Below are 24,406 nucleotides of genomic sequence, written 5' to 3'. Positions count from 1 at the left end.
ATGCTGGATCAGTCAATGATTCTAAGAGGTACAAAGAGGCATGAACATGGTAAGGATTAAACCATATTCAGTTTAGTGCAATAAAGCATCAGCATATTTGCCATAATGTCTCGATTTGGCTCTTCAGCAACACTCTTACCTCAGAATCAGAGGGCCATGGGTTCATGCTCCATTCAGGACTTGAGCACACAATCTAGGCTGACATTCAGTGCAGTACTAAGGGAATGCTGCAATGCCGAAAGTGCCATAATTCAGATGAGACGTGAAACTGAAGCCCCGTCCGCTGGTTCAGATGGATGTAAAAGATCCCATGACATTATTCAAAGAAGCAAGTGGGCAAAACTGGTGGAGCTCAATGTGGGCAACTGTGAGGTAATCCTCTTTGGATCCAAGAAAGACAAATCAGAATATTTTCTTAATGGCAAAAGACTAGAAACTGTGGAGGAGCAAAGGGATAAGGGTATCCAGGTACAAAAATCGCTAAAAGCTAGTGCACAGGTACAAAAAGTAATCGAAAAGGCTAAAGGAATGTTGTCCTTTATCTCAAGAGTGTTGGAATTCAAAGGGGAGGCAGTCATGCTTCAGTTGTACAGGGCCTTGGTCAGACCTCATCTGAAGTACTGCATTCATATTCTGGACACCGCACCTCGGCAAGAATATATTGGCCTTGGTACAGTGCAGGTTTACCAGAATACCACCAGGGCTTAAAGGGTTAAATTAAGAGGACAGGTTTCATAAACTTGGCTTGCATTCCCTTGAGTTTATAACGTTGAGGGAGTGATCTAATCGAGGTGTTTAAAATGATAAAAGGATTCAATAAGAGTAGGTATAGAGAAGCTATTTTTTCTGGTGGGGGAATCCAGAACAAGAGGGCACAATCTTAAAATTAGAACTAGGCAATTCAGGAGTGAAATTAGGAAGCACGTTTTCACACAAAGGGCAGTGGAAATGTGGAATTCTCTCCCCCAAAAAGCTATGGGTGCTGAGTCAAATGAAATTTCCAAGACTGAGAGCAACAGATTTTTATTGGGTAATGGTATCAACGGATATGGTACAGATCAGGTGTGATCTAACTGAATGGTGCTACAGGCTTGAGCAGCTGAATCGCCTACCCCTGTTCCTATGTTCCTAAGAAAAGCAGGGTAGTTCTCCCAGTCTCCTAGCCAACATTTTCTCCCTCAAACAACACTACCAAAACAGATTATCTGGATATTTATCTCACTGTTGGGTATAGAGGGATATGGGCCAAGTGCAGGCAATTGGGACTAGCTTAGTGGTATAAACTGGGCGACATGGACATGTTGGGCCGAAGGGCCTGTTTCCATGTTGTAAACTTCTATGATTCTATGATGTTTGTGGGACCTTGCTGTGTGCACACTGGCTGCCGTGTTTGTCTACATAACAGTGACTACATTTCAAAAGTAATTCATTGATTGTAAATTGCTTTCAAACTTCCAGAGATTGTGAAAGGTGCTATACTGATTCAAATTCTTTCTTTAACACTTACATCAGGTTCTAAATCTAGCTGATACTTAAAACTACCAATTATATGAGAGGCGTTGTGTCAGTTCTAAATTGGACAACAAGGTTTCAAGTTTCACCAAGAGAGCGAAATTTGACACAGTCTTAGCTTGCTCCACTTCTGTTCATGTATTGATCAGCTGTGATATTCATGTGGCAATACTGCTGGGAAAGAACCTTGAAAGAAATCCTAAAGCACTTCACAGCCAATTAATTACTTTTGAAGTGTAGCTGTTATGTAGGCAAATAAGGCAGTTAACCTGCACACAACGTCCCACAAACAGCAAACAAAATTAAATGAATAGTTAATCTGTTTTGATGGTGTTGATTGAGGGATAAATGCTGGCCAAGACACTGAGAATTCTCTGCTCTTCAAATAGTGGCATGGTATCTTTTATGTCCACCTGAACAGGCAGATGGGGCATCAACTTAATATCTCATCAGAAAGATGGCACCTAATGCAGCTTAATTTCACTGCCAATACCTGTTGCAAAATCCACCAACTCATTAATATTTTGTCCGCAGAAAATGATGGGCATGACATTTTTAAAATTCCACTGTTATTGACTATCTTTATCAACTGTATCTATCATCTGCACATTTTTTTTTAAAAGAATTAAGTCTGAAACTGATCCTACTTCACAGAACCTTACTAATGGTGATGAACTAAAAAAAGTTAAAAACTAAGAATTAAATTCTAGCTTTCCATAGTCATATCTGCTATCTTTATCAAGCCAGATGCATTGAAAGGTTTACACATGCTTTACAAGCAATGGCAATGTAAAAAAACAACTACCAATTACAATATTCAGTCTTCCATAGCAAAATATCAATACCTGATTTTTATATAGTCATTACCTGCTTAATAACTAGAATGCTCTGGATTTGATTACTTTGGCTCTATTTTATAGTTGTAAACAATTTTACAACACCAAGTTATAGTCCAGCAATTTTATTTTAAATTCACAAGCTTTCGGAGATTTTCTCCTTCCTCAGGCAAATGTTCCTGAGGAAGGAGAAAATCTCCGAAAGCTTGTGAATTTAAAATAAAATTGCTGGACTATAACTTGGTGTTGTAAAATTGTTTACAATTGTCAACCCCAGTCCATCACCGGCATCTCCACATCTATTTTATAGAACAGTTTTGGTCTGGTGATGACAAAAAAAAATTACCTAACAAAAACTAGCTCTGAACTGTTAATTTTAACTAGTTTGTACCAGCTTTTAAACTAATCTTTACCTTGAAAATTGATATAAATGCAATTTTATGGAATAAACAAACTGATTGCGATGTCCTGCCATTGAAGACTTTCTGTCGTATATAAAAGATTTTAGTTAATTCCAAAAATATTTTTCATTGAGAAAAATATTTAGGTTGCTACTTTTGTTGTTTAAGCTGCTGAACATTTCTTAGTGAATATAATTTTTGCAGACTATGCTAGAATGTCTTACGTAAAACAGTAACTTACATTGCAGCTAACAGTTTCCATTTGCCAGTATAGTTGTCTTTTGAACCTTGTTTCACCTTTAAATAAGTCAAATTTAATGTTCAGGGTGTACTAATTGATAATTATTTTTACAGATAATAAAACTATGTCAACATTTCATTCTGACCCAACACTAAAAAAATCATTTCAAGAACCATGGTCAAATAGTTATAACATCCCCAAAAATAGAAGTAAAAAGTTTCAAGAAAAATAACTTAGAAGTAGCAGTATTCTATAGTTCCACAAATCCCCCTCATTTCACTTTGTATCATTCAGCACAATCTTCTCAAATAGTGGGCCATTTTGAAACATCTCAAGTTTTAGAGTCTTCAGGAAAACTTACCTCAATGTTTATTTTTCACAAACATTAAGTTTCATTCACAGTTTTATTCCCCATATTCATAATGTCACATAGCTAAGCTTTTGAACCTTCAAGGCAGCATGTCGGCTTGGTGTGTTGGCATAATTGCATGCTATGCCACTGAACAGTAGACTGTAGGTCTTCTCTTTGCCCAGCCCCACCCAAGAGTTCTATCGCACAGAAAGCTTCTAACCTTTAGCCAGCAGGTCTCCAATGAAGGTTAGGCTCTTCCCCACAGGGACGGAGGGAAGGGATAGCAAGAGCAAAAGTATTTTTATACTGGCATGGTCTGCCACTGGGATAAGCAAGTTGAATTTAACAGCACGGATTCTGGTTCCCCAGAATTCAAACTGAAACTGTACCAGTATAAAAGCCGCTAGAGAGAAAGTCAACCTAGGTAGTATGCATTTGCATGGCTAATTCAACAGCATCACAGGCAGCAGTCTTGCAGCAGGTCTTGCTACTCAGTCAGAATAATGTTTGCCAGAGAGGTTCTCAAGAAAATTCAATCAAGTGTTATAATACTGAATTGCCAGTACAACTCATCCAAGACCACTAAACATGTAAATTAAATGTAATCTCATTCCATTAAAAGATGCAGTTTCTAGCTCTCAATCCACATTAGACATACAATCACACAACTGAATCAAAAAAGTTAACTTTTACTTCTATTCACATGAAGTTCTAAATAGTTCAAATTACCAGAGTCTCCTTAGAATTCACCATATGGTTCTCATTATAATTCTATTTTTTTTTAATCTGATCACAGGAAAACGATGCTTAACTCAGTATAGAACAATTTTAGAACTTTACATTACTGAAAGCAAGAGTAAATTTGGAGGTATGTATAATAGTTTTATAATGATGGTTTTTAAATTGGCATGTGTGTAAAGTAAAGGGTAACCGTGCTAATTTAAAGCATAGTATTTGATTCAGATTACCCAGAGCAATTCTCTGAAAGAAACAGTCCTGGGGCATTTTAACACTGTCGCCTGCTGAAGAGTGATGGCAGAATGAGAAAGACCATCTATTACAACACTGTAACACAAGCATTCGGATATAGCTGTCACTAGAAGTGTGATAGCACATTAAACGTGTCTTTAAACATCCTTTCACTCACAATCTGTCATCTATCTATTTATCATCTTACCTCGAAGGGTAATAATGTTTCTAAACAAACACACCGAAGGTGACAGTGTAATTGCTGATCATTACAATTCCAATCTTCCTTCAGGCAGTAGAATGTGTAACATAAATGCTCAGCTATACCTGATAAGCTTAAGACTGTTTCTGTCGTTCTGACATGAACTATAACACGACTCAATGATTGAGTGGCTGTATTCTTCATGTTAATTGCCACCTGGGGCTGTGGTAACAAGATTGCTTAAAAGGTAAACTGTAACACAGGGTTTGTATTACAACATTTGACGGTATCTCACTACAATTCAGTTGTACACAGTGGTCTGCTAGACTCTTCTACCACACCCAGTCGCCAAGGAGCTTTGTCCAATAACTAATTCCTTGCCTTTTATTATGTGTAAACTCTAGGTTAAAAGTGTCTATCCACATCAATGCCAGTTTCCATTCTTTAATAAAATTCCAGGAGTCAGTGCATAGGAATTTAATATGATACCTTACATGAACTTGCTGCAATTAGTTGTACTGTTTATAACAGAACAAGGTACACTCAGTTCTCGTTAATGCTATGATCTATTAGCAATTAAATTAGACAAACATGTCAGTAATAAAAAAAACTTTACAGGAAATCAACCTTAAAACAAAGCTGTAGTGTATAACATCCTTCTTTAAGTCAACCCGTTTTAAAAGTATATATACTTTATTTTGTCAAACAGACTATGTATTCGAAGCATATTATGAAACCAATCTCGGCTGGCTCTCGGTCCGAACAAAAATTCTGGGTCACCAAAGTCACAGCCCAGAAGTGGAAAATTTATTTAAAACTTTGCAGCTTTGGCAAGGCTGAAAAACAAAGCAGTTCACAAAAATTCCAATCAACTTTCAAACCATTTCTCTAGCATTACCACAGAGTGTACTAGCAATCATCATATATAGGGAACTTGATGGGTGACCAAGGAAATTCTACGCCTATACCACATCAACATAATCTACAAATGTTCATCCTTACTGTGCCTTTTTTATCCTCAATTATACTTTAAACCCCATTGAATTTAGATCAATATCTGAACTAAATGTGATGTCCCAGGATTTCCAAATTCAGTGCATTATCAGGAAGTATTAAAAAGAAAAAAAGACTTGCATTTATATAGCGCCATTCACAACCTCAGGACGTCCCAAAGCACTTTACAGCCAATGAAGCATTTTTGAAGTGTGGTCACTGTTGAAATGAAGGAAATGCAGCTGCCAATTTGTGCACAGCAAAGTCCCACAGCAATGAGGTAATCAGATAATCTGTTTTTAGTGATGTTGCTTGAGGGTTAAATATTGGCCAGGACACCAGGGAGAACTCCCCTGCTCTTCTTTGAAATAATGCCATGGGATCTTTTACATTCATCTAAGAAGGCAGACGGGGCCTCGGTTTAACGACTCATCCAAATGACGGCACCTCCAACAGTGTAGCGCTCCCTCAATATTGCACTGAATTGTCAGCCTGGATTTTGTGCTCAAGTCTCTGGAGTAGGACTTGAACCCACAACGTTCTGACTCAGGGGCAAGCATGCTACCCCTGAGCCACGGCTGTACCTGTGACTTGGCCAACACAAGGTGCTTGACCTTTCATTTTCAGATCTTCTTTTAAAACAGTGAACTTATGGAGCTTTTATGTAGAATATAAAGCACAAAATCCTTCCAACAGACCATGTACAATTAGCACCGTCATGGACTCTGCCAAATTTATTTTATCTAATAAGGAGGTGAATTATCACAGATAAAACACCCAAGATAGAAATCTTTAAAACTTCACCATGACCCCTACTTAAGGCTTCAGCACATCTAACATTACAATCTACATTAGTCACTATCAGTACTACAGTTTCAGCTAAATTTTAACAAAAGGATTGGAATAAAGAGAGGGTTCAACAGCAGCAAGCTGAAAGTGTTTTTATGTTAACACTAGAAGTATTAAAATAAAATGATGGAACTACAATCACATGCAGCTATAAAAAGCTTAGATATCATAGAAAATAAAAATAGAAAATGCTGGAAACACTCAGCAGGTAAGGCAGTTATCTGTGGAGAGAGAAACAGTTAATGTTTCAGATCGATGACCTTTCATTATAGGTATCGAGGAGACATGGCTCTATTTTGAGGCAGGACAGGTGGACTGACTTTAAGCATGAGCCCAACGCCATAAGAACAAATACCTCTAAAAGCACCAACCAATAACCCCCACCACCCTTGGTCTGTCTGTGCTGTACATTCTACATAATAGCTGACTCCTCAATCAGGAGGGCGCTATGCTGGAAACAACCAAGCTCCAGGGTTTTACCATTTCTCAGTAAAAGACAAGCAGTGCAAGCAGAGGTGTTCTTCACAGGCTAGTTTAGAAGACCTACTCGTCAACATTGCCAGCACACACCACTTCAGAGAATCCGTTCCGTGTAAAAGGTATCTCTGCAGTGGCTGAAGGCAAAAAGTCACCACCTGGGTGCGCATGCAAGTATCTGACCACCCACCCCAATCAGGACACTCAAATCTCTGACAGAGACCTAGTGCTTACCTTTGTCACAGAAGAAATCGGTGTCTTCTGGAGCCTGGTGACAAATTCAGGGGGAAGAGATCAAAGTGACCAGCCAGTATCAAAGTGTGGCAGCCACCAGATGGTTTATGACTAACACCCTTCCCCTGAAGGAAAACACTCAAGAGCATTCCTGTCAAGATCCAAGACAAGCGGTGACTTTTGTCTCCAGCTCTGTCCAATTTATGAGCCAGACATTCTCTGTGGGGTTCAGGTAGACTTCCAGATACAACAGATATGTGGTGCTCCAGCTAAAAACAGAGATCCTACAACAAAGAGTCTACCTGCCACTCGTCTACTAATAATTCAGAGCATCTATCCCAGTTGATTCTCGCAGAAGATGCTGCAGAGCACAATTGCCAACACTCGCGCATCCTCCGCAAATCAGACGGATCCTTCACCACGAGATGCAAGTCACAAACTGAAAAAACTGCCTCCATGTCCAGCTCACACATGAGATAGGTGCTCTGAATTGTTAGCAGACTAGTAAGACAGCAGGCGTTAATACTTCGAAATCTGGTTTAACTAAATATTGCTCATTTCCTGTGATTCTGTTACAAGTTTTTAGCACATAGGAATTATTTATAGTACCAAGTACAAACAGAAAATTAGATTAATAATCAGGACATTTCTGTTTCTACCAAATTATAATTAAACAGTTTTAAAGTGGTCACAAGCAAAATGTTCCCCTCAACTTTATTGTAAAATTCAGTGACCAATACGTTTGTTTCTAAGTTTCTATTGTTAGATCCAGTTTTTCAAAATTAAATTACTTCTGGCTGTCCATCGCAAACACAATGGCCAAAAGTTGTTTGTCTGTGCTGCCCCACATGGCTCGGAAGTAGATTCCTGAATGACATCTAAACTAAATACATACAACATGACTGCTCAATCAGCCCCTGCATGGCAGAAAAAAGTATAAATATTTGAGAATGAGCAGTGCTAGCTTGCAATAATCAATGGTCAAAATGAAGCAGGTGAGTTTCCAATATGACTGAATTACTTAACAGACATGCAACAAAAAGGTTGCAGTTTTGATGAGCAATGATAATGAGCAAACCATTTGCAGTTTCCAGCTCCAATTAGTATCTTAGAGGATTGGGGAAGGAAGGAGACTATCAAAGATACCCTAAGGGAATCACACCTATGCCTGGCTGGTTCATAAACAGAACTGAGTAAATACTACTTACATCTTTTCCTTCTAGAAGTTCCTTGCACTTCTCATTCCTGTTGCAGCTACTCGACACCACAGGGTGGACACATGTGTGATCTCTGCTGGACAGGATGGTCATCCGAACATGTGAGTAAGCTGTACGCCGCAGTTCATGAGTGATTTGTGTTATCTGCTTATGTGTGCGAGTCCCAAAATATATTTTTGGGACTTGTAGCTTCCCATTATTATTTCCTTTTGCACCACCTTCACATTTTCCACTTGTCTTCAAACTAGTACAAGTACACAGGGTACAGGGGCTAGGTACCTATAAGGGAAAGTAAGAAAACAATTTGATACCACTGCATTTATTTGAAATAAATTTGTAGTGTAAAACTGTGACTATTGCGTTACCATTTAAATTTTAATCATTCCATTAATATATTGGCAGTTAATGTCTTTATTGAACTATAATTGTTTACATGAATTACATTCACAAGGTACCAGACAGATGCGAAATTACATTAATTGTATAAATAGAAAGAAAAACAGTACAAACCAAGATATAGCTGGTAGCTAATTCACTGTATTTATGAGAATTTAGAAGAAGCAAGTTGTCAATGGCTAACCCCTACTCCTGTACTGTAGATAGATCAATATCTACCAAAGAGTTACTGCACTAGTCTTAATGGGGGTCTGTTAGACTGTATTATAAAAATCTACACAAATGTCTTCAATCCCATTAATGAAGCTCCAATTCTTAGCAGGATTACCAAAGCAAACAAATAGTACATATTAATGTTTTGGACAGAAGCCCACTGGTCCATCTAGCCTACCCATTGAATTCTATTAGTTTCCTTACTGTGATTCTGGAACTAAAAGTTCAGTATCACCTTTCTTAATAGAATTCATCCAGACATTTGTTTTTAAAAAGCCTGCTATGGTTTTCTGTTCCACCACCCCAAATGGTAATCTGTTCCACAATTCAAAGTTGCCTAAATTTCCCATCACCTTCTGACACCTTTCATTTTAAATTGTTTCCCTAGTCCCCAAAAGAACTTGTCTGGATACAAATTCTTCATACCTTCTTCCCCAGAAAGTAAAACCCAAAGGTGGACTATTGTTCCTCATAAGTGAACCCACTACGTTGAGGAATCAGCCTCATAGCCTGCTCCAGACTCTCAACGATAATTCCACTTTTTCCTGTAATACTGAGACCAAAGCGGAGCACAGTACTCCAAATATGGCTCACAAAAGGCCAGATACAACTTCAACATCACTTCCTTAGACTAAGTAAATCATAACCTTAGCCATACATCCCAACATTTTATTTGCTTTCTACACTGCCTGCAAATACTGAATCAACAGTTTTAACAACCTATCCACCAAAACGCCAACATCTCTTCCCTGCTCCAGTATATTGAGCGTATCGCCATTTAACATGTAATCCACGTTTTTACTTAACCTCACTGCTTTATACTTACAGCTCCAGCTGCCCATTTATCTAACCTGCCCAGATTCCTTTGGATTATCGCACATTTGTTAACATTGACCGCTGCACCCAATTTGGTATCAACTGCAAATTTAGATGTTTTGGACACAATTCCATGCGCTAAATCATTTATAAACCATCAGCTGCCCAAACACCAACCCCGGTGCAACTCCTCTGGCAATCTGTTTCCACTCTGGCACCTCCATACATGTCACCATCCTTTGTTATCAACCTTTCAAACGTGCATCAATCCAGCCTAATAAATGCACCTTAGAATGAGTCTGTAATGTTGGATAGTGTCAATGCCTTTCTGAAATTAAGGTAGCTATCATCCACTGCCTCAGCCTTATCCACCAGATCTGTAATCACCTCAAAGAACTCCAGTAAATATTCCTACTTGTGACACTTTTTTTTTCCCTCAGGCCTCCTTGAGCTGTGCAATATACTCCAGCCAGACCCAAGATTCAGATTCCTCTTATTGTCCAAATCTTTTATTAGCAATTTCTGCCTGAAAGGAAATACTACTGTAGTCTGAGTGTGAAAGTCATTAAGTTTGTCCCATAGCTCTTGTGGAGGCTGTATACAGTTGGAATTACAGTACAATTTCCCTGAATTTAACTCAAATATAAATTCTTGAAGAGGGTTTGAAGAGGAGTGAGAAAGAGGAAGAGAGAAAAAGAGAGGGAGAGAAAGAGTGCCGGAGTGGGAGAGCGAGAGAGCGCGTTCTCAGATGTTCTCTGCCAAGTTGCCATTCTTCACGAGAGTCTAAACTTGGAAGGCTATACAACTGTAGGGGACATTTTGCGCACACACTTTTCATCTGGAGCAGGAACCCTGGCTGAATTTTCCTCCCAAGCCCAGAGGCTTTGCATCACAAACCCCCGAGATTTTATCATCCTTAAATTGTTTTCATACTTACATAGTTAAAAATTCTCAACTACAATCTATAACTCTCTAAAGCACATTATTTCATTGTTCACACATACTGATCACTTTTCTCCTGTACTTCAAATAAGGCATCAATGTGGAAAAATACAAGAAACCAAGAATTGAAACATAAACTAAATTTGAGTACATGTTTATTTCCTAACATTTTGAAGTTAAAATGATAACTTTACTGTTTGGATTTTAAAACTCATTTTGGCATATTGTAGGAAATATCTTCCACAGATTTCTCATTCCCATTTTTAAGATCTTTATAGACAATAGCACGCATCATATCAACTAACTGGAAAAGTTAATTGGTATTTGCAGAATAGTTCATTGTGCTGGAAGAACCTAGCAGTCCATCAGCCTGAACCCTATAGATTTATGACTCTTTTATAGTGTTGGTGTACAGCCTCAAATAGACACCCAGTTCTCTCTCCATCAGCTGCACCCCATAGTGTAAATGTGTCAAGGAAGTAAAAGTAGGGAGCTGATCTCTGTATTTGCATTCTCCAAATTAAACACTGGAGCCTGGCATACTACAGAGACTAGCTCCCAAATTACAAACACACAGAGGTTTGCTCTCTCAAATCTTGATCCTGAAACAAGCAAAATGTAAAATAACCTTTATTCTTTTCGCAAATTGGACAAAAACAACTTAAACAACCAGCAATAAAGATCGTGAAATATTAACTAAATGTATAAGAGCCCTTGAAAAAAACAGCCATCAGGAAAATTTTCATGCTATTGTATTTAGAGATTTACCCTGTTGTTGTTGCTATTCTATGCTGCCCACCTCCAACCACACCATACTGAAATAGAAAGAAACATTCTCCCCTTTTAACTTAAACCAGTAAGATCATCCTTCAGCAACAAATGCTAAGTCACTGTTTGGGTTATACCACAATACTAAGGATCAACTTGTTTTTTAGCCTCTGATCTGTGGAAAACCAAGTTCAAATTACCCACCATTCCACTCAACCTTGTCTGCCATTAAATATTACAATACATGAAAGAATAGGGGTAAATGTGACCCATCCTCTGCTGTCAGTTACTGGAATAAAAGGCTCAGTGATGTGCCAAATAAACAGCCTTTCAAAGCAGCTAATGTTACATCAGTGCAGGAACTCTAACATTCTCCTCTCAGGTTGCCAATAACAGCAGATTTTGTTACACTACACTGGTACACTAAATAGCCTGATCGAAATATCCTGCCTCATATTGAATAATTACTTATTCATTGAAAGGATAAAAAGGAGAATTATGAATGGGGCTCTTGTCAGCAGCTAGGCAGGAAACAGCTGACACATGGATGTAAGTTATATGTGCAGTGATGTCGGATATGGTTTGTGCCTACATAGTAATACGTGTAGCTTGCAATGAACACTGCAGCAAGCCTTTGAGCCCGCATTTATTCAGTCTACAGCACAAGTTTGATTCTGATAACGTGGCACTCAAAAAGCCACAATAAAACAATGCAGTGAATTGACTTCAATTGACAATACAAAACTTCCTAATGGAAATAAAATGTTTCTCCATTAAGTTATGTCTCGTTTACTTAATGATTTTGAAACCATCTGCAGAATTTCCAATCAACCAGGAAAGGGCAAAGAGTAAAGTTAACAAGGAAACAAATATTTTTTTGGTTTTTATATTTAATATATGCTCTCTCCCCATCCATAATTTTCCTTTCCACAATTTTCTCCACTTCTTGGGCTCTCTACATCACACAACCATCTTCTGAGAAGGCAAACGAGCCAATCCAGCTGCTGATTTGATCACATGCTTTGAAAAATATTTTGTTCCCAGATCATCTGGAGTGCCACTGATTCAATGGTGTGGAAAACCCTTCAACACTCACGATACTGCATGCTTAATCTATGGGAGGGATTGCTGCAGTGGCATGTCAGTCTATTCATTATTAAGCAGGCTGCAAACATTTCTTCGTTCTGCTACACAACAGAGAATTAATATTTAGCATACATGCTATTGCAGCCCTGCTCATTAAACTTATTTCATTTTTTTTGGTTGATAATAACAAATGAAGCTGTTTTTACACTTCATGCCTTGGTAATAAAACAAGGAATAAAATACTATTTTTCACAGTGTACGACTTTGCCAAAGACAACTAAGCATGATGAGATATTTAATTTGATAACTTTTGGTTTCATCAGAATTATGTCCAATTTTCTTAACAGCGTCTGTATCCAACACTATGAATTTGCTGATTATTTAGCTGGTATATTATCCTGCATATTTATGGAACACAATATTATCTGAATTAAAGTGAAGCTATCATCAACAGGGTAAATCAAGTACTAGGATGCCTTATAAGGGCACTTCATTGTAAATCAAAAGTTGTTTTTTTTAAATCACTGTTTAAGGCCACAGAATACTGTGCAATGTTGGTTCCACTAAAAAAAAGCACTGAAGCATTGGTGAGAATCCAAAAGAAGGACTAGGATGATTCTGGGATTTGAGGCACTAAACAATGAAGACTCAAAGAAATTTCCTAGGAAAGAAGGTTGAAAGGACACATGAATCAGGTCTTTAAAAGGGGCACATATAGCATGGACTTGAACAGGTTATTTTATTTGGACTGTATCTGCAGAACTATAGGACCAGAATTCAAAATTAACTAACCTCTTGCAAGAAATTTCTTTTCCCTATCCCTCACACAAAATATTAAGTATGTGAAATAGACTCCTAGTAAAAGCAATTAATACTACTTCAATTAACTCTTTGAAACAGCTAGATTTATATCTGTTTAGAAACTTTACTGAAGTTTATAAATATAAACACAATGAGCTCTGATTTTTCCCTTGTTGTCAAAGACAAGGAACAAACAAGACCATGCACTTCCCAACAGAAAAATTAGGAAAACCAGCAAGTTAAATATCTCATGGCTCAAAAACAGAAACCTGAGAGACAGTCGCCTGCTCATTCTTTCAGCCAAGTAATGGTGCATTGTCTGAACAAATATAGAGATTAAATTAAATTTAAAATGGAGGAGAATTTTTTTTTAAACTCAGAACAGTTGTGGTTGAGGGATTATCAGCCTGTGAAGCAGTGATAACCTACAACAGTTAAAACATAAATGTGGAAATCAAAACATGGTGAAAAATACAAGTGCATGCTCAGCTTCTGTTCAGTCTTTGTAAAAATTGCACTTATCATCTATCTCCAGACAAAAAAAATAAAGTGTAATAGCAAACTGAGTTCATATAAGGAATTTAAATCGGAAATTATTTTATAATCTCTATTGTTTTTCTATGCCGCTTATGGATTAGAAGTGATTTACGATCTTCTGAGCTTTTAATACCTTACACCATACTGTTTCACCCAAAGATAGCAGTAGCATCTTCTGCGTTGGAGTAATCATGATGGAAAGCCACCACCTAAATCCACTAAGGTCAACTGATCACTATGTCAAATCACAGGTGGTGCCATGGTTTTCACAATATTTAATCTAGATGATGCAACTTGGATAACAGTATTCTTGGCCACCTGCAGCATTCTTTCATTACCAGTTTCCCTTGCTTATAAAATCCTTTGCAAACAAGGATTTATTTTCTCCACATCTTTTTTGTCACACTTTGATTTAAGTAATCTTTTACTTGACCTCATTGAATCATCTGCATTGCAGTGTATTGCCCACATTGCTATCAGTTTTAGCTCACTAAATCAATGTTGGGATTTTTAGCCAAACTCAGACAGGAGTAAATATAAATGCACTCTAGTTGTAACAGCCATTTTTTTTTAATGGAACTGCTATATGAAGGTGTAGTATAAATAGTGCTTGCAGTACACATTCGATGACAAACAACCATTAGAAAGGTTGACAGTTGTTTGTTATATTATAAATCAGTGGAATTACGGTCTCTAATTTTAGAGACTTGACCATAAATACATCCCTGCTTCTTTTTCACTAAGATCAGCGAAGTCAGGAAATTCACTCAGCATTCTTTGTCACAGCAATTTATTTAAGTTCTTTAGTGATTGCTATATAATTGATGCACACATACTTTGACCTAGATCAGACATTACAAAGGGTTCTGATGAAAGGTCTTTGACCTGAGACGTTAACTCTGTTTCTTTTTCCACAGATGCTGCCTGACTTGCTGAGCTTTACTAGCATTTTCTGTTTTTATTACAAAGGGATGCTTTCCTTTACATCATACAGTTCCTTTCAAAAATAGTATTGTAACTATGTTTTAGAGGCACAATAAAGCATTAATTCATTTTTATTTTCATAAAGTTTTTAAAATTATTTTCTCTCTAGTTCAGGGATTCCCACACCAAGCTCTGTCCAAGAGGCCTGTCAGGCAAACCAAACTCCACCAATATTACTCTGCAATAAACCACTAGGAGGTGCACAAGAACCCAAAACAACTCTGCCATCCTTCCTTTTCTTTGGGGAAGCATTTTGGTCTCTATTTAACATCTCCCTGATACCATGAGTGAAATTGGGAACTTAATGTGCTGTGAATCACAGACACAAACTCATATCTTACTACTCCAGCTCACAACATGTTGGAACTTTACTGCTGTGCCCTATTAAAACTATCTGTAGCAGGAGATGTATATTTACATAACTACTGCCAGGACAATTTTCTGGCACTTCAACATGAAGCAAATCATCAATCGCACAGATGAAAGAAGAGTTACCACCAGCCAACTCATTAACATTCAATTAGGAGAAGAGTTAAAATTATTTTTAAATGGTTCTTGCACTTTACCAGTACTTTGATTTCCAACTGTTGGCATTGTTGTAACTGTTCCAGATCTCCAAAGCTGTGGATTTATCTACAAAGATCCTTTCTGACCAACTTCTACTTTTGTTAATTACATTATTCATTCTCTAAGTTCCAAATAATTCTTGACTCCAATTTCAGCCCTTCCTTCAAACACAATCTTGCTGCCATTTCAACCTAAGCACTGAGGTTTTGCTGACCAATGACAAAATTCCAAAGCTGAAAATGCCAGGATTGTTACACCACTCGTTATTTTTCCATTAAATACTATAAAAGCAGCAACTCCAAAGTATAACAGTTGAGACTTTTCTTTCAAACCTATGTAATTCCAAGTTCCAATCTTCACAATGTTTTACAATGGAAAAGGCCGGCCATTCATGAGATGAGCATCATCTGTCTGGATCACTCCAGATGCCAAGTAAGTTGCAGGAGGCTAAATAGGCAGCAAATGTATATAGCTTGCCTCTATCCCGCAACATGGCTGCCTCCTGTTGGTGGAACACGGAGAAATACTGGTTTCAAAGACATAGCATTTGCTGCCATCTATTGGCCCATCTTTGTAGCTTATGAAGTACACATAATATGGTTGTCTGCTTACTAATGTACTCCTTGGAAAGCATCTTAACTTTCTGGACTTAGTAACTTGAGCCATTAAAAAGTTCAACCCATAATAGTTTTCTAATCAACAAATACTATCATGAGTGTAGTTTAACAGGTAACAGTTACATTCTCTGAACCAGCTCTTTCTTTCACTTTTGAAAGTGAAAGAGGAGAAAAAAAGGTGCCACATAAAGCAAACTTTTTCCACTTCATACAGTTAAAAAGGCATCTGAATGATTCAATTCTGAATTCCTACCGTGTGAAATCTCACACTCTCACACCTGGATAAGATACCAGAAGAGAAGTGAGCTTGCAATACTATCACTCAGCATCTATTCTTTCTGTTCCTTTTCTTACAAGAGTGGTGCTCTCCTCCGATGATCTCATGATACGCGACACAAAGCAGCTGTTTATGCACTCTCTGTAACCAGCAGGTGAACTCAATTCAATATTTATCACAGGCACTCACTGATCGCAGCTAACTTAGCGAACATTTTAATTAAGCTGGAGCTTATTTCAAAGGGCCCATTCAAAATGTCAATCAACAGGAAAGGGATCAAATGCGGTGTCAGGTGAGAGAGTGTAATACAAATCCGTAACTTTCTTCATCCTATTACTGTAAATTACCCTCAGACACTGCTATGACTTCCATTGTAACAGACTGCCAGTCTCCAGAAATTTGTAATTGAAGTCGTTCTTAATCTATTATGAACGTTGTAAGGAAATCTCTATGCAATATAGCATTGTGTGAAAGACTGCCACACTAGCACTAAGATGCTTTTCAATGCACCTTTGGATGTACCAATTGCTTTTACAGTCCTCAGAACTCCCACTTCCTCTCTCAACCTGCAATAGGTATTTGTGTGTGTCCGTCTGTGTGTGTATAAACATATATAAGCACATGAAAAAATTATGAACACATAGCAAAATACAGCACACTATAACCAGATGCTACTTCCCAGAAATAAAAATCTTCCTGATCAAGCAATCAAAATTCCAAAACAATCTATACCTATCCCTACAGTCTCCAAACCCCTTACAACCATACCATTATCCAACTCCTTTTTGTAGTAGTTAATCAAAAATAATTGTTTCTAATCCTTAAGCGTTGTTCAACAACTTGGATTCATATGGAAAATAAGAACTGTATTTTCTAGGGAGGCAGAGCAGTACCATGATATGATCCATTATGGGGTTCTACCACGTTGCTACGACGATGAGACATCTTAGCATATCAGCAATTTCACATTCTAAGAAAGCCACTTTCACTTTTTTTTAAATTTACTGTAGACTTTGTAAATCAATCTTAATCTAGAGTACATACATTGCTGGATTTTGTAAATGCAAGCTTCTGGCTCCCTCCCACATCATGACTTAACATTTACAACTTAGCTTGAAAATTTGATTTTCTTTTTACATTTTTATATATACACTTGGATAATGCTATTTATGTATTTCTAAATTACTGCATCGTATTTCCACAAAGAGGCAGCACTATCAGCATAAATGATTCAAGTAAGTTTTGGCTCCCTAAAATCCCAACTATACTATTTTGTGAAACTGTTAAATTTATCCTCATAAAACTTCATACATTATGTTATCTTTTGACAGCAGTAATAAATGTATATTTGTTTCAAAAGTTTAATCATACACTGACAATCACTCATCATAAATTGCATTTCTGCATTAACCTTGCTTTTAGTAGAAATCCAATAAGAAAACTATGGAAGACTCAAATAAATGAATCCTGGAAGAATTATGTTACGGTACTGAGGTCAGAAATAAAGCAGAGCTCCAATTAATTATATATGCATTTACCTACCATCAGCATTATTTTTGTATTCCCCCCCCCCTCCACTTAATTATCCATGCTAAATAGTCAGAACTTGTAAAATTGCTGCCTAACTCAGCTCCTCACATATGTACAACTAATACTACTAAATTCCCGTCCATCAGCTCAGCAGTGATGATAAAGTTGACTGAATTCACTCCATCATAGTTGGTTCTGAACTAGTCGGGCCTCTTCAATCATCTGTAACCCTTTTTGTGACGTCAGTCTTGACATTGTCTATCCAGCACTTCCTTGGTCTTCCTCGGCTTCTTGCTCCATGTATGCAGGGCCATGAAAAGTATTCTAGCCGTTTCCATTCTTGAAACATACCCAAACCATCGCAGTGGTCTTTCTTGAATCTTCTGTACAAGCGCTGTTTCTTGTCCAAACCATGTTCTTATATCATTCATGATCCTTTGCATCCTGGATACTCCAAGTATTTCTCTCAACCAACTCATCTCTGCTGTTAGTATCCTTTGCTCGCCAACTTTTCTCATGTTCCAACACAAATCCGTATAATAATATGGGCATAACCATCAATTTATAAACTCTTACCTTCGTTTTTATCAAGATGTCTTTAGCCTTCCATTTCTTGGTTAACCTTCCAAAAGCAGCAAAAGGAAGTGCAATCCATCTTTTGATGTCTTTTTCACAACCCCCATTCTCTGACACAAAACAACCAAGGTATATAAACTATTCCACATATGCCCCTCCAACTGTAATGTGTACATCTTCCTGATGTTTCCCAAAAGATATAATCTTTGCCTTCTTTATGTTAATGTGTAATCCAGATTTTCTACTTTCCGCCTACACCTTATCAATTAGTCTCTGCAAATCTGTTTTAGATGTTATAAGGGCAATATCATTAACAAATCTGAGATTGTTTAAATGGCATAATATTTCTAACTTACTGTTTCATCTCCTATTACTTGTGCTGTCTATTTTCTCACTGCTGCTTGTGTTTTCTTTAGCTCACTTTCTCTATTTACTTTTTATTTCCCTTCCCAGCTCATCTCTCTTTCATTAAACCTCCTGTAATGGTACCACAGCATGACACTGCAGTGAGTTAGAGCACATGCTGCGCCCAAGCAGTGAACAATGAAAGTTTGATCCACACCACTGAGTTCCCTAACTCAAGCACAACTGTTCTCTGTTCTACAGCCTGCTGACATCACTCACTGCAGATTATTGCTCAATGTTATAAATCACTAGTCATTAGTGAAATATATCATAACATACAATTGTTCTGCAGCTAAATACATTCAGTACTTATCGCCAAGAGTACAATAACTTACATTATATTGTATGTATGTGTAAATATGCATTTTTTAAAAATTATTTTTAGTTACAACAAAACATACCAGAAATGGGGATACAGGTTAGGAATTAGGAAGTTAGGGGTAAGAGTAGTCACAAAATTTTTCCATCTAAAAGGCTACAGATGTTTGGAATACGTGACTAGGAAAGGCTCTGGATTAACATTGCAAAATGTGTCAATGCAAAGCAAAATTGCAGTCTGAATGTACTTTCAGCAATCTGTGAGGCAGCATGTCGGTACACAAATTGCACCATCACTCCACCTAAAAGCACACAAAGTTTATGGAAAAAAGTATCTAAAGTATTTTCATGGCAACCTCAAAAGTTGTTTAAACTATTACATAGCTTTTCCAAACTTAAGCCCACAGCAATTTATAATCACAGCAAGAATTTGCTAGCCTGGAATTAACTTTGGGTCAAATATGTAATTTACTTAAGCCCAGGAATCCTTGTACCTCCAGACATGGCCATTCTTTCTAGAGTCTGTCTTCAGAAATATGGGGTGCCTGGTAAGTACTACATAACCCTCATATGAGAACAGTTCTAGTGTTCATTTCTAGGCACTTAATATTTCATCAGTTAATCTTGTTTTAACAAATCTCCAACGAGTTATTTTGTCAACATTTCCTCATTAGCATTGAATTGTACGACCAATATTTATTGTATATGAATGTTTTAACTGTTCTCCTATTTCAAGTGGGGTTTGGGGAGAGAAAGTAGTTTTAGATCTTTAATATTATGGTACCAATGATATATGAATCTGGCATTGTAAATGGGAAACAGCTGTTCCTAGATTAACTGCATAGATATTTTACCAGGATCAACACAAACACATTAACCCTGTCACACTCCAAACAGCAGAAAATAGGCATACCAAAATTCCCAAAGGTGTTTGTGGACAACTTTTAGTAGTCACACAATTTTAATTTTCACATCTACGTACCAATTTCACTCTCTTTAAAAATATATACTATAAACGCAATTCCCTGTTTAAGTCTACCAGCCAAGAGTTCACGCACTTAATCCGGTCCAAGACCTATGCCAACACCACTCTCAAGTCAGCCAATTGCCTTCTGATTTTCCCTCTCTCCCAGTGAAAGAGCCTTGTGTTCAGTTGGCACTGCGCCCTCATCTCATGGCCAAGATCAGGCACAAGCTTCTTTTCTGCAGCCTTTTGGTTTTTTTAAAAAATGTAATATTTCCATTTCCCACATCAGCCATCCTCACAAGCTTTCTCAATAAGACTATTAGTGCAAAATCATGGGTGTTGTGTTTGGAACACATGTCCACTGTTCCTTCTTTACTTGCTCTTTCTGATTGCTTTTATTTTCCAAACCCCCTTTCTTCCCAATTTAAATGATTTTTCACTTCTCTATTTAACCATTTTGCCAGTTTATAAGTTCCCTTCCTGTTCAGATGTAGCCAATCTACACTTTAATAATTTGAATAGCTCAGTAAGATTCTCCTTAGCTGTTTCCTTTCTAGAGAGAGAGACTTGGACATGTAGTAAAGCAGGTATTGCAGGTACTGAAACAATGAGTGGTGCAGTGGCTAAAGCAACATAACCAAATTTGGAACTTAGAACCAACTTCTCACTTAAAAACAACAATCCTCCTACCTATCCTCAAGATGTAAATTTAACTCCCACTCAAGTCATCATAAAAACTGCTCCTTGCAAAATACATCTAATGCTACCCTGTCTCCCAGTTCCTGATCATAGCTCACATAAACATTTCTAAAATCAACGACTGCAATTGGATTTCCAATCCTTGCATTTAAATGCAATCAAAATCATCTGTAGGATCATTACTACTCCAGCCCTTAGAGGGCGCGGTGGTTTTACACATTATAAACACATAGTGGGATTGATGAGAAATATTGTTTAAATCAGAATTACACTTGAATTCGGATTTTTATCAGCTTTGGATACAAATTTTGAGTACTGATTCAGGAACCCAAAACGAAACAGTACAGAAAAAAAAAGTGAAAGATTTGATTCAGTGCTCTGAATTTCTATGCTGTATTTATTTGGAGTAAAGTAAATTTTGGGTTTCTTTTTGTCTGCAAAGATAACTTCATATCTTTGATGCATTTCAACCAAACCTGATGCACATCTCCAAAGACTCAAAGCCTCAGACAAGTTTGATATTTTGCTATCCCAGATTTAACATAATTTTTCAGAGATTTTGTGGACAGAATTCTGCACTCAGAATATATCTTGTCATCTTCTGCTGTCAAAATCCAGGGCCATCTAAAAGACAATGGTCCCAATCATATTTACATGGAAAGACCAGAAAAATACCTCGTTAGCAAAGAAATAATTAGACAACACCGAGCAGGTAGTATATTTTAATTTTAAGGCGGCGTACAATAAGGCATCTGACAAGACTTGTTTCAAAAATTCAGGCATATAGTAGAAAAAGAAACATAGCAGCATGGATAGAAAGTTGGTTTATGGACAGGAAACAAAGGGTTGAGGTTAATTGATGTTGCTCAGATTGGAGAAGTGTTGGAAGTGGTGTATCGTTGAGGTCAATGCTGGGCCCACTTTGGGCACATGAAGCACGATATTGAAATTTACTGATGATGCAACTGTAGTGAGTTTGGCAAATAGTGAGGACTATAAAAGATGTCAGGAGGATATAGACTGGGCAGGCATGTGGTTTTTCAATTTAGTGCAGAGAAGTGTGAGCTGATGCATTTTAGAAAGGAAAATAAGGAATGGGAGACTCAATAGAAAGATGCTGATGGGTATGGATGAACAGAGACACCTAGGTGTTCAAATACCTAATTCCTTGAAAGTGCAAGTGTAGGTAAATAAAACCATACAAAAGGCCAATAATTTTGGGGTTTGTAAACAGGGGCACAGAGTACAAGAATAAAAAGGTTATGATAATTCTGCACAAGGCATTTGGTTAGACCACATTCGGTTAGACCACATTTGGTTAGACCACATTCGGTTAGACCACATTCGGTTAGACCACATTCGGTTAGACCACATTCGGTTAGAGGGTAAGGAAAGAGGTTAGGAGAAATATATATAGGTAGCACAGAATGTTTCACTACAGGAATGGTTGAGGCAGAGACCATTGCACCTTTTAAGGGAAAACTGGATAAACATTTGAAGCCAAGGAAGATATAGGACAATATGAAGAGAACAGGACAGTGAGATTAGATTTGGATTGCTCTAAAAACAAAATGAGCTGGCACAGACACAATGGACCAAATGGCTTCCTTCTGTGCTGTAAACATCTATGGAATCTGAAAGGAGGGAAAATGAGCATGTTCTGAGGGGAAGAGGAAATGGATGATTTGGTCCGCCCCCTTCACAGGCTATGCAACATGGTACATCAGTTTTAAATAAATCCTCCGAGGTGGTCGTCTTAATAGGACCTCGGTGTATCAGAGGTGAAACCTTAAATAATATAACCAGGTCTGCTGCTGCAGAACAACAACATCCCCTACTGTTCATGGAACTGAACTACACATTGCATTTTTTCAATACCCACCAAAAGTTTGGAAAGGGGAAAGAATAATAAAAATTATTATTTTCAAAATGCAGTGTTAATTTTTATTTCTAACTGTAATATTTACTTTATAGTGCTTTTTGAAAACTTCATCTGCATTTTTGTTTTGTACCTAAATTTCTGAACACAGAAAATACTTTGCTATTCCTAAACAATTAACTGAATTTTAACTCTTGTGGTTGACATTTATCATTAGAACTATAATCTACAGAAATTCAGTGTATAGAAAATGCACCCATAATTTTCCACGTCCGGTGAGAACTAGCTTTTAACCAATAATTTCAAAAGAAGCCTATTATTGAATATCCATGTTTTAAAAAAAACTGTCAATTCATTCCTGCAATTTTTTAAACAAAGAAATTTTCTTCTGGCATGTTCTCAGCACACTGACTAAATTCAGTGTCTCTTAGTCTATCAAATTGGAAAGCATTATTTTTGCTATTACTTTCATTGGGATGCACAATAAGTGTCAGTCGTCAGCATGTGGAGGAAAGCCTCACCCTAATTGCTCACAACTTAGCTCAAAAGTCTCTTGTCCCGTTTCATTTTTGCCTCTAAACCCAACAAAAGCAAAAAAACAATGCAAGACATTCAAAACATGATCTCCTGACGTTTTGACGGCCGAATTATTAGAGGTTAACAACAACAACAACCGTGATTCACTTTTCTCAAAGGCCACAATTTAGGTGCCAGGCTTCTCTCAGTGGTAGCAGTCTCGCCTCGGAGTCAGAAGGTTGTGGGTTCATTTAAACACCCCAAGAAATTATACAGCATGGTAGTTTTACAGTTTTGGCTTCCCCACAATTACATTTTCTTGACTAAATGTCTGTTTATGGAGACTGTTGTTAAACCAGGATATCCAATGAACCAAAGCCTTCATTTTTACTCACTGTTGTGTTTGGATTAGAGTAACTCAGGTCTAACAATTAACCCTGAATCACAGTATAGTTCACTACATCCTCCTGTCACCTAAAATGGTGGAAAATACCAGACCAGTACGTTCTGACTGAAACTACTGTCGAAATTTATTTAGAAATGATACACAGAAACAAAAAGACATAGGAAAGTCTCTAAAGAGCCCAATATGAAATGGAACTTGTCTACAAAGGGGTACATATACGTTCCCATAAAGCTTCTTATAATTTCTTTATATAGAACCCTAGCGTTCCATCCTTGGTCCCCACCTCTTCAGCATTTATGTTACCTGTGGCCCCATCCGGAAGCATGGGGCCAAATTTCACACGCACACCGACGACACCCAGTTATACCTCCTTGCCTGCTCAAAGATTTAAATTATGTTGCCTCATCCAGTCAACGTCAAGATTCTCATTCCTCCCTGTTAAATCCCTCCATGGCCTCATCCCACCCTAACATAGCAATTTCCTCCAGCCAGACATGCTGGTTGGTCCATTGGATAGTCTGTTTATGGACACTGTTGTTAAAACATTTATTCAGGACAGGGAATCAGGGGGAAAACTCTCCAATGGCTGGAGTCATACATAGCACAAAGGAAGATGGTAGTGGTTGTTGAAGGCCAATCATCTCAGCCCCAGGACATTGCTGCAGGAGTTCCTCAGGGCAGTGTCCTAGGCCCAACCATCTTCAGCTGCTTCATCAATGACCTTCCCTCCATCATAAGGTCAGAATTGGGGATGTTCGCTGATGATTGCACAGTTCCATTTGCAACCCCTCAAATGATGAAGCAGTCCGAGCCCGCATGCAGC

The 24,406-nt window shown here is 37.7% G+C and overlaps 1 protein-coding gene across 2 annotated transcripts in view; it reads right to left on the bottom strand.

Annotated features, from left to right (window-relative positions):
• The window catches only part of brip1 (BRCA1 interacting helicase 1), a 200,265-nt gene that overhangs the window by 161,834 nt on the left and 14,025 nt on the right, over positions 1–24,406 (bottom strand). For both annotated transcript variants that reach the window (XM_068008500.1, XM_068008498.1), the window contains exon 7: positions 8,275–8,562. In XM_068008500.1, coding sequence (XP_067864601.1) covers positions 8,275–8,562 — 288 coding nt within the window. The remainder of the gene's footprint in view (positions 1–8,274; positions 8,563–24,406) is intronic.

This window comes from Heptranchias perlo, chromosome 28 (genome assembly GCF_035084215.1).
Source record: "Heptranchias perlo isolate sHepPer1 chromosome 28, sHepPer1.hap1, whole genome shotgun sequence".
NCBI lineage: Eukaryota > Metazoa > Chordata > Chondrichthyes > Hexanchiformes > Hexanchidae > Heptranchias > Heptranchias perlo.
Note: the sequence above shows the minus strand (reverse complement) of the source record. Positions and strands in the feature narration are given on the sequence as shown.